This window comes from Anser brachyrhynchus (genome assembly GCF_964034855.1).
Source record: "Anser brachyrhynchus genome assembly, chromosome: 14".
NCBI lineage: Eukaryota > Metazoa > Chordata > Aves > Anseriformes > Anatidae > Anser > Anser brachyrhynchus.
The window spans coordinates 8,068,569-8,080,133 of record NC_137709.1 but is presented as its reverse complement, the minus strand read 5'-3'; the positions used below and the strand labels follow the sequence as shown (position 1 = coordinate 8,080,133).

The following is an 11,565-nucleotide window of genomic DNA, read 5'->3' as shown; positions in this document are numbered from 1 at the left end:
CAAGTCTGAGAAATACATTCTTTTCTAGCTTTTTAGTATATAACTGTATTTAAGACAACTTAATTGCTTTTTTATATATGTAATGTGGTGTAAATTCTCTTACAGAGATGCTGTCAGGAATCTAAACAATTAAATGGATTAAATTATATATTTTTAATTTTGTTGGATATAAATTATAACCAGTCTTGAAAGTACAGAAATGCCTACTTTCTGTTGACGCTTAGACTAACTTTTTGTTTCCTGCATAGCTGATAAATGTGTATGAAGTAAATAATTTTGCAGTGTGGATGCTTTGCATTTGCCTTTCAGGTGGGCTGTATGCCCAGCTGAGCATTTTTCTTGAAGGAGAGTCTGATTGGGTAATTAGCCTTTACACTAATTGAGAACTTTAAGTTCGAAAGATCCTTGAAATATTCTGTCAAGTGGAAGCTGTATCATCCATGTTTAAATAAAACTGTAGTTTATTTAAGGGAAATGAGGATTTTGTAATGAGGAAGTGGCTTCTTTACCCAACCCGTCCTGTTGGGGAAATCCTACTTCTGTCTTTTTGCCATGCAACACTGTATGTTTTCCAGAGTATACAGCTAAAAAAGAAAATGGCTAGATTTCATGGGTGAGGGAACTCATTCAAACTCAGTTTTACACAGTGATCTTGCAAGCTATGTCTCTTTTATTGGATAATTCAGTTATTTTTAGAAATACATATTTATTTAAATGGGCAGACAGAACTTAGCTGTTGGGTGGTGGGAACTGAACTCAGCGCAGATGAAGATGGAATGAACTGATGCAAATAGGTGACTCACTGGAGGATCTCACCCGCTAATTTAAGTACGTGTAATATGAGTAATAAGAAATGGAAGCATGTTTTTGAGAAATGCACAGCTTTACAAAGTTAACATATCTGTCCTCTATACAAACACTACTCTTTCCTTCCTTCTCCCTGGACTAGATCTAAATTATGTTGTTTGTAGGTAGCTAAAACAATCACAAGTCAGAGGAATTGGTTGGGTATCTACTTTGCAATTTTTTTGAAGTGGAAGGAAGTAATAGATTCAGTGCATCCTGGATAAGTGGTCATGTGCTGTGGAACTAGCTTAACACAGGTGTTTCAACTCGGCCATTCAAAAAGCTGTTAGATGCTCAATATTTTTTTTTTTTAACAAAGTCATACAGTACCTGGGTCTAGTTTCAAAATACTCTACAAGCTGGGTCCTAGCAGTAATTAACAATTGTAATGAATTTTTTTCTGGGAAAACATTGAGGTAAATGGGGATCATGTTTGTGAACACTTCTTGGAAAGTGAAAACAACCTGAAGTGTTTTGAATGTCATGATCCCCTCACTATTAGAGGTAGCTGGCAGAGGGGACTTGCGCTGTGCTCTTGGTTGATGTTGGTCGCGTGCTGAGCCACCAGGAGTTGTTCAGCTGGTGCTGAACGCCATCCTGACGTGGCTGGGGTGAGCTCAGTCCCCAGCCTTCTGCCAGGGTCAGGTCGCCCTGCCTTTTCCACCCTTGCAGAGCAGTTTCAGGATACTGCTGGTAATGATCAGAACAATTCTCGTAACAGCTGACTGCAGTGTTCTATTTCCCTAGGAAAAAAAAAAAAAAAAAGACCAAAGAGGAAGCATTTTCTTACACAGAGACCTAACTCTGCTTCTATCCACTTTGTAACAAAAATGGCCATTTCTCCCTCTTTTTTCTCAGCTTCCTCTCTCAGGTTTGCTGCTGGTGTTCATCTGCCCTTGACTACTTTTGTCCGTCGTTTTTCCTCCTTTCTACTGAAAGAAACTGTTACTTCAGTGACTGCTCGCATGTAAGGTAGTCAGTCCCAGATGGCTGTGTCGGTTCTGATAAGGCCTAGCCTTATTGTGAGTGTATGTTTTTGGAAGCACTTCTGCTGCTTGTTATTTATAAAAAGTAATTCCTTGCAACTTACTTTAGTCTGTATAAAAGGGTGTGAGGTAGATTATCTGCTGCAGCAAAGAACATTTGTTGGCTGGAGATCAAACACACTTGATCACAGCTGCAGTTCTAGTCCAAACAATATTAAAATACTAAATGTCCTCAAGATGAGTTAGGGAATCCAGGGACAGGGAAAGTGGGCAGGCAACACCATATTTCAAAAGATGCATTTCAATAACATTTTATCACAGTGAGCATTGAGCCTGGGACAGCACGGTTTCCACCCTCCTTTTTAAGTGACTTCTGTGTTGTGTTACTTTATATTGTAAAAGCCCAGATATATGCAGGATGTTTAAGAGTCGGATTTAACTCTAATAAAAAAAAGAGTTGGAAGTTTAACAGACGGCAACTCTGCTTAGGCTACAACTCTCAAACAGCAGGGAAGTTTCCAATGTTACCAAATTACAGCCTGCAAAGAAAAATCACATTTGCTCAAAGCAGCTCTGAGCTACTTCTAAGTATTAGAGCCAGAAGTTTATTATTAAATGGTAGATTAATAGTTACAAGGAGTTTGTTATTTTGTCAAACACTTTCTGTTTATGACAGCCCATTGCCTGGACTAATTTTCCCTCTAATTCTATATACTATGGCAAGAAAAAAGTATGGGAAGCAATATGGGGCACTGTATTATGGATAGCTGTCAGCTTGGTGGAGCTGACAACAGTTTCACCTACTATAATTGAGCAGATTTGGGAAGAAAAAACAAAACAAAACAAGTAGATTTTTGAAGTACTGCTAAGTATTTTAGCCTATTAGTCAAACCACAGTCAGCAAGCGTTCAGCTGTGTGTATCACCAACAGCAACATTAGAGACTAACAGACTAACCACAGGAAAGGCAATCCTGATCAGACTAAAGGGCATCATCCTGTCTGAAGCTGACGTGCTAAGACTGAGAAGTAAAACCAGAAGTTTATGAAAAAGACAGGCTTTCTTGAATGTAGGTGCACAAAGGGTGAACACGAGTGTCCCTCATCTTCAGCCACAATGTCTCCTCATTTTTTCCTGAACTGGATTCTTCTGACTTTGCTTACAGGTAACTAAGTGGGCATAAAAAATAGCCGGGACTGGATGGAGGTAACATGCAGCAATGCTTCTGAGGGTTGCATGGCACAGAAACTGCAGTTTTGCACTAAAATATAACTTCATAGTAGTTGCTCAATAGTCTTCTGAAGTTCTTATCTCCTTTTTAAAACAATCGTGTTGGGGCTATGGTGGCTTTAAAGACACTGCCTCTTGGGCTGTCTGCTGGTCTTACTGTGAATGGTCTTTTGTTTTTCTTTTTCTTTCTTTTTTTTTTTTTTAGATAATGATGTTCTGAGACTAGCAGAGATCTTAAAATCATTTTAGGAAAGATGTAAAATGGATGTTTCACTTCAGCAGGCTTTGTGAATGTGAATGCTTAGGAAGACAAGGAAGAAGCCAGCCGCAGCTTCTAGTGGTTTTCAGACAATATGAAATCGTATTGAGACAAATCTATGATCTCTCCTTTTTTTCTTCTTCTGAGAAACAACCATCCCTCTAGGAAAGTATTGTCAAAGTCAATAGCAGTGAAAACAGGTTTGCAGAAAGGTACTGATATAGGCAGATGGACATTAAAAATTCGGTGGTAGGATATGCTCAACAGACAGAAAAGGGGTATTATGGACATTTTTTCTTCTAGTTCTTTCTAAAGCCTTTTATGATTAGATTAATTTAGAGATTACTTTTTTATATTAAATAAAATACATTATTTCCAGAGATATAGTGCTTGGTACGTTATTGTGGCAAAGTTTTTGCATGAGACTTGTTTATAATAGCTTAGTTTAGAGAAAAATGACTGAGATGAGGTGGGCAAGACAGCTTGTTCACAAGGAACAATTGTAGTCAAGCCATAGGGTGCTCGGGATCCACCGGCATATGTTGGCTGACCTGCCTAGGGGAGAGCCCTTCCTTCTCAGTGATATACAGGGTTAGACTTTTAATAGAGATAATTAGTTGCTAAAATATTAACTACTTCTATATTTGCTGAAGAGAATTCTATCCCTGAAATACTAATGTGGGTAGATCAATGTATCTACACAGTTGATTCAATGCTAATGGACTTGATAGGGAAAACGTAGTAGTAAGTTTTCCTTCTACTACAAGGAGGCTGAATGTACATCTCAGCAGCCCTGCTGCGTGACCTGTTAGAAGAAAGCAGTTACAGGATGGCTATGACAGTCTGGATCACCAGAGCACATGTGATTTTGGCTGGCACTTAACAGAGCTTTTATTAAAACTCTCCGAAATGGAATACTGACCAAAGTGGTTTAAATACAGCAAAAGAAATAATCTCGCTGTGATGAATGGGCTATGGCTTGCTATATCTCTCTCTTTTGACTTGAATAGTGCGAAATAGCTTTCTGGAAACCCCAAAATGATCTCTAATGGGAACTGAACAAGTTAGAAACTTGTTAAGAATGAGGGAAAAAAATAAACTAGTGGAAAAAGAAGGTATAAAATTTCTCAGGAAAGCTCTGAAAAATCTGATAGGAACTGGCCAAATCTGTTATCAGGGAAAGAAAGGAAACAGCTGTAATTCTGATGAAACCTGCCAATCAGTGACCTTTCATTGAAAGGGAGAAAGCGTTTCCTACAGTGGTTTTAATGAAAGTCAATGTCTTTCTGTTCCCCTATGCCTGGCTTGGATTAAATCTGTACTAAGGGAAAAATAAAGAACTATTGAACTGGACACGGCTAAAGAGAAGCCACAGAGCTGTGCAGATCCAAACTCTGGACTGGCTTCACCTTTTTGCCTGCCGACAGAGACTGCAGAAAACGCTTTTCCTGTTCCTCTGGCTACAGACACGTTCTGGACAAAAGCACTGGCCAGAACGTTATTCCTCACCATGCAGCAGTCCTGCTGGGTTTCACATCTTTTTGTTAAAAACCTGATCCTGGTGCTGTTGTCAGGACGGCTTCATTTATCACACGAGATGTATTAGAAAATTCATCTTGCACGCGCTCTGCTCAGTGACTACATTTGTGCTTTTGCCCGTAGGCCCCGCAGTGTCAGCATCACTCGTGACAGGAGAGGTTGGACAGAACATCACCGTGCCCTGCTTTTACACAGTTAACGAGAAAAGCAGCACCACATCGATGTGCTGGGGTCGTGGCCCCTGCCCTGCTTCCAAATGCTCCCAGCCTATCATCTGGACAGACGGCTGGAAAGTGACAGATCAGTACCACAGCAGGTACGTGCTGAGGGGGAACCTGCACGAGGGCGACGTGTCCCTCACGATCATAAACGCCGAGGAAGCAGACAGCGGGGCCTACTGCTGCCGCGTGGAGATCCCGGGATGGTTCAACGATAAGCTAACAAATCTTCAGGTTGTGATCAAGAAAGGTGAGTGCGGATGAGCTGTCCTGTGCGACTACTATTTTGGTAAAGTCTGGATTTGGGGGCTTGTGGTGGAAATGATTTCTGTGGTCATCCATAGGATGACTGGCAGATCTGCCACGAGTGCTGTTTAGATTAAGCTATCTTTCATAATGTTCTAATCCCAGTGCAGTCAAAAAAAACAAAACAAAACAAAACAAAACAAAGTAAAACAAACAAACGTGGTGCTTTGTTTCATGGTGTACAGTGCTACTGAGTTTTCTTAGAAGCACTACTTGTAGAATTCCAGAGAAAGGGCGGTGTTCATAGAAGACAGTGCTCCATCCTTTTCTGCTGCATTCTGGAGTAAAGCCCAGGGACACACATGTATATAAACAAGGTTTTCTAAAGGCAATTCCTCCTTTGATTTTAGTTTTTCTCTATTTATAAAAAGCATGCTAATATATGGAATAAGTGGCTCACAGATGTACTTGTGTAGCTGGTGCTAGCACACTTCTTACAGAAACGTTTTCTCTTTTTCACTGCATGAATGCACACTAAATTAATTATAATGTTTATTGGCTTTTTGCTATTTAATTTTATTCTATTTTATCTTATCTTATCTTGTCTTATCTTATCTTACCTTATCTTATTCTATCTTATCTTATTTTGCCACATCAGCCAGGATCTCTACTGTAAGTCCTCACACTTACACCTCTACACAGACCTCAGGTAACTTTTTTCCAAATATTAATCTCGGTAGCGTATATAAGCTCTATTGCAAATGGAGATCTTAAGAAAGAAGTAAGATGATAGAAATGTCTTGGCTAAAATTTACTAAACATTACCATAGAACTTGAGATCAGAACATGGCTTGTAAATTCTACCTGGCATTTTATAGAAGGCCCCGCAGAAGGAACCTGTACATGTGAGAGGAACTTTGTTGCCAGCTTTTAGGTGGAAGAAGATGTTACATTGCTGCTGCAAGTGCGTTTTCCTTGTGGCTGTTTTTTCACTATGTGCTTTCTTTGTGGTATGAAAAAAAAAAAAGTATATATATATAAAGATAATTATATTATAAAAACATCACATATAATTATATATTAATTACATTATATATATAATATATGTTGTATATTATATATATAAAAAAGTAAAAAATAAATGTTGTTTTCACCTCGTCATCTGAAAATGCATCCCGTCAACAATGAAATCCAAGGTTTAAGGAGTTGCATGTGTGCTCGCTATTTAAACAAATTATTTGTTGCTCAATGTAATATAACATAGAACTGTGTTATTGGACTAATTCAGGATCCCGTCTCCATTACCTGTCAACAGCAGATTACCAAGGCGGACTGTAGAAACAGGGCAGGAATTTTATGATACAGCACCAAAGTATTGTTTTATCCAGCTCTAACCTGTCTCAGAGGCTGGCTGTATCCTCTGTAGTAGTACATGTATATTTAATAGTCTCAGGTGAGGCTATACCCACTGAGCTGTATCCTTTTCAGTCTGTAAAAGCCAACTTTAATTTTCAGTATATGTGGGAGAGAAAAAAAATCAGGGATGCTCTTTGTATTTATCCCTTAATCTCAAATGTTTTTATTTGTAGTTAACCAACACTAAAATGTTACAACAGTTGCATTTCCTTTTTGGAAGAAGAAGTGAAAACTTTCTCAGACCATTTTTATTCTAGTTGCAAATAATCTGTCTTCCAGTCTTAGTGCTCACGGGTTTTCTTAACCATGTGACATCTTAGCTGTTGGGAAACAAGGAACAATTTTTTGTGCTTTGAGAATACAAGCTAATACGTGCACATTTGTGCGGAGGGAGACTTGAAAAGGCAGGTGGCCATGTTCCTCTGATGCAGGAATATGCCAGCATCTCCCTCAAAAAAGAGGACAGTGAAGCAGATGATCCTGCACTCTTCAGAATAAAGCTTGTAGGACGAGGTTAACCATTTGAAACATCAGGAACCACCTGGGGTTGTCATAAATTGAACAGGAACTTTTGTTTTCAGGAAGGTCCGTATCGTCAGACCACATGGAGAAACTGAGATGGGTGTTGTGGAAGACAGCCATTCATAGCTCTGTTTTAAATACTGAAAACTACTCTGGGAAATTACCTCAAAATCTGCTGCATGTCATTATGCAAACATATCACACTTCAGTCAGGCTGTTTCTCGCATAGCTGTGATCTGGGATTTCGAAAGTATCAAAGTATCACCTGCTTTCTGCAACCCCGCACCACTTACTCTTTCAAGGCCCTGAGCTGGTGTTAATCAATTTTGATCAGATAATCTAATTTTGCATTAGGCATCCACTGCCTCTTCTGGGCTATGAAAACCGAAGCCCACCTCGGTAACTCCAACTTTCTAGGCTCTTTGTTGAGGTAGCAGCATTTCCTGGAAGGAACTCAAAGCTCTGAAAAGGGCAGTAGAGGCTCCAGTATCAGGAGCTTTGTGCTACCTTCTGAAGGCACAAACTTCTTTATGATATGCAGAGCCAAGACTCCTGAAAGAGGTGCTTAGGTTTGATGGTCCCAGGTCAGCAGTATGAATTCCTCTCTGTCTAGGCAGAATAGCTTTCTGTGACAGTGATGTGTCGGTTTGTCTTGCTTTTGCTCAGCTCCTGGGAGTGCCAGTGAAACATCCTTTACTGTGGAAACGTGGCCATCAGTTTCTTCTTCAGAAAATCCTCAGACTGTAAGCATTTCTGTTGTGCTATAGCATATTGAGATTAAGCGGTTAGCCATGCAGTTCACTTGTAGTACTTTATTTTGATTGCAAAATAATATATTTTTTTTGTAGTCTGCACATTTACTGCTTACGAAAGAATACTTATGTGGTCATTATTAAAGGGGGAAAAATGCTTTGCTTGCATAAAGTATTTCCTTCCTACTAATGTGGGAAGATATTTAGCAACATCTACATTGCCTTTCAGGCCTCTGGTCCCCACTTGAACACCTCAGACTACTCAGAAGTAACCTCAAGCCTGCAGGTACGGCAGGACATAGGGAAGACTCAAAATTGGGCTACCTGACAGCACAGGGATCCACCTGCACTGCCCATGGGGTGGGTTTCAAATAGGCAGCCCTGTCTGCCCTGCTGAGTCTTCCAGCCCGTGCTGCAAGTTAACAGGCAGTAGCATCACCCAAATTTTGTCAGGAAAAGACAACCTTTGGGTAGGCCTGATACTATGTACTACGAGCTAGTATGTACTGTGGGCATTCATATTGCTGCATGTGTGGAAGGTCAGGGACCGCACTGCCTTTCAACATCTTCCCAGCTTTTAAGGGGAAGCCTTTTTTAGAGGCTAGATACCTAATGGCTGGCTTGAGAGAGAAATTTTGCCTAAGTGAAGTCCAACACAAGGTGAAGGCATGTTCACTTACAAGGATATAGCTTTGAATAGATGCTGAATAAGCTGACAAAAAAAAAAGGGAGGTGTATGTGTGTGTGGGGAACGCACCAGGAGATATTTTAATCATAAGTTTAAATAAAAATATTCACCAAATAGTATTGAACCTGAACAAATGGGTTTGGCCATAATTTCAGACACTCTGACAATCTTAAGAAGAAATATATTTAACAGCATGGTTCACACAACTGTTGCATTGTGGCTGCTGGAAACTAGTCCCGTATCTCAAATTAGGCTCTTGCTCTTAAGTGTATTTTAACTGCAGGGCTGAGAAATGCACAAATGGCCTCTGGGTCGTGTATGGGCTTTTTGCTCTTAGTCCCACTGATACTAATCTGTTCTGTTTGACAGAATGCATCCATACCAGTTCATAGTCAGCAGCGTTCAGAAGGGGCAGTTTATATCTGCGCTGGAGTGTGCGTGGTATTTCTAGTCATCCTCGTTTTGGGTCTGTTGCTTGGTAGACGTAAGTACTTCTTGGAGGTGGTTATTCAACGATGGGCTGGGTATGTCAAATCACAGCCATGGCAGATGCCATACATCTCTTCTGTGTCATGGGGGCAAGCTGATGTCTCTGCATGCCTGTGCTGCAGCTGCCTGCTTGGGTCTCCTGCCCAGTGCCTGGGGCAGAGAACTGGAAGGTGCCAGCGTGTTCTCATCATCTCAGACTCCACAGCAACCAGCTGACCTGGGGTCTGGTGAGGAGATGTGCAACACAAGCCCACGTCCCCTGCCCTGCTCGTTTCCTCATGGGTATTACCTATCCCTCAGCTGCCACCTTGTCCCAGTCCTTCCCAATGACGAGGGAAGATGCACTGGTTTCACGGAACTATATCCAATATTCTTCCACGTGCCAGATGTTCTCCTTGGGCTCTTGGTCAGAACAAGCCATATGAATTTGACCTCATGGAAATTGTGGGGATTTCCTACACTGAAAGCCTCTGCTTAAAGTTCCCTAATTTAGTTTCTTGCATTTTGTTTTCCTTGCTGAACCTCCTACTTTACTTGTTCCTGATCGTTTAAAGAACTTTGTTTTTCTTTCTTTTCATTCTGCATGATCCTTAGGATATTTACATAATATGAAGAAGATGAGTAACTTTGCAAAGTAAGTATTCTGTTTCTGCTTTAGCTAATAGGACAAACTAGGTCCCAGAAGGAAATACTTGTGATTCCTCCTAGATGCATGCTAACTGTACATACATTAAATTTGTTTTCTTTTTTAATCTCAAGTTAATGCAAAACATTGCAAAATAAATTAATAAATCCTGCTATTCGTCATTAGTTATTAAACAAAAATGAGTGTAACTGCCAATTCATTGCATTAGGGAATAGGCAAACTTCAAGTGTGGGTTCTCATAAATGGAAAAATGATTCATCATTCATCATCAGTCACATTTAAGTAAGTGTTTTTGTATATTTTACATTTTTTCCAGTGAGATGGTTGATTCAACTATTTGGTCTTTTGTGTCTCTATTGTCTGTTGTTTAACAGCATTGTTTTCACTCTTTTGTGCAGCTCTGTTGCATTTTGGAAACCAAAACATGCAGAGAACCGAAGTGCCCTGGAAGTTGAGATCCATGCAGAGGAAAACATTTATACAATACACTAAGGACTGGATGCATGTGTGCCTTTGTCATCACTGGGACATTAAAAATTTTGCAAAATGTTGGCTGCTCCCTCTGCTCTGCAGTTAAATGTGACCAGGCTTCTGAAGCATCATTCACATCATTCTAATACTGCAAATAAAAGCTACAATTCTAATTAAAACCTTTATCGGCCTGTTCCAGAGACAGGAATCCTAGTGGCTTGAATGGAAATTTCCAGAAACAATAAATAAATTTACCAGATACTATCTGCTTCAAATTCTCTCTTCCTTTCTGGAAAAAGAGGAGGTGCCGGGATGGCTACTCAATCACAAAAGGAAAACAACCCACATATTTTTGAAATCTGTCGTTATCGCGTATTGTATCTGCCAGCTACAAAATGATCTGTGCCATCCGAGGGGAGGAGCAATTTCGTAGCTGCCATGACAAAGTTGACAGGTGGAAAAACTTGGTAGTATTAGGATGTCAAAATACATTTCACTGAATTTTTGTTAAAGCTGGGTATGCTCACTCCTGGTAACAGCTCAGTTGTGCAATGTACAAATTCCTGCCTACTCCCAGTAAAAGCTGGAGAAGCTCATCCCCTCATGGCTCCTTGAAGTCTATGGAGTGTTCACTGCTTTTTTTCAGGGAACCATCACTAAATGCATTTTCCTCTGCAAAATATGTCACTTTGTTGCTGTGGCTTTCTCCTCAGGCTTGTATATGCCCTGAGAAGTCTCAGGTTGGAAAGTCTCACCTCCAGGCCTCTAAAGCAACTAGACAAAATGTAACTACTCTGCAAAATTAATTTAAAAAATCTTCCTTCTCTTAATTTATGGAGAAGTTAGGGACATTACACAAAATCTTGGCTGAAAGTTAGTTCTGCTTTTACACCTCTGTAGGTTCCAAACAACTCTAATATTTTGTGCTGAATTTATTTGATGGCTTTTAGCTGATAAATGGTGAATATCTGTGGCCTACTAGCTTTCTTGTAGTGCTCCCCATTTAGACTCTTATTCTCCATAACACTGAACTTTGGCTTATTTGCGAGATGGAGGGAGCCCTGTGGGGATGAGTCAACTCTTCATGCAGCGTTTATGCAGACACAACCCACTCAGATCAGCATTCACTGGAAGGACAATTTTCCATGACTGTTCTTAAGAACACGTTTTTAAACAGATGCTGGGGACTTCCTGAAAGAGCAGAAAAGTGGTACAGGCAGGAGAGAGACCAGCTGTCAACCAAATACTGACCAGTGCA

The 11,565-nt window shown here is 40.2% G+C and overlaps 1 protein-coding gene across 4 annotated transcripts; it reads left to right on the top strand.

Moving 5' to 3' along the window:
* The first annotated feature begins 2,783 nt into the window (after window positions 1-2,783).
* HAVCR2 (hepatitis A virus cellular receptor 2) lies at window positions 2,784-10,571 on the top strand. 4 transcript variants are annotated; one of them, XM_080555770.1, is made up of 8 exons: window positions 2,785-2,996; window positions 4,983-5,327; window positions 5,982-6,032; window positions 7,928-8,004; window positions 8,243-8,299; window positions 9,071-9,185; window positions 9,785-9,824; window positions 10,235-10,571. In XM_080555770.1, exons 1-8 carry the CDS (start codon window positions 2,876-2,878, stop codon window positions 10,326-10,328), a joined length of 900 nt encoding a protein of 299 aa, XP_080411896.1. In that variant the 5' UTR covers window positions 2,785-2,875; the 3' UTR covers window positions 10,329-10,571. The 4 variants fall into 4 exon arrangements, with proteins under 4 accessions (XP_080411898.1, XP_080411896.1, XP_080411897.1 ...); XM_080555772.1 differs by lacking the exon at window positions 8,243-8,299 and having other exon boundaries at window positions 2,784-2,996; XM_080555771.1 differs by lacking the exon at window positions 5,982-6,032 and having other exon boundaries at window positions 2,789-2,996.
* Window positions 10,572-11,565: the final 994 nt, after the last annotated feature.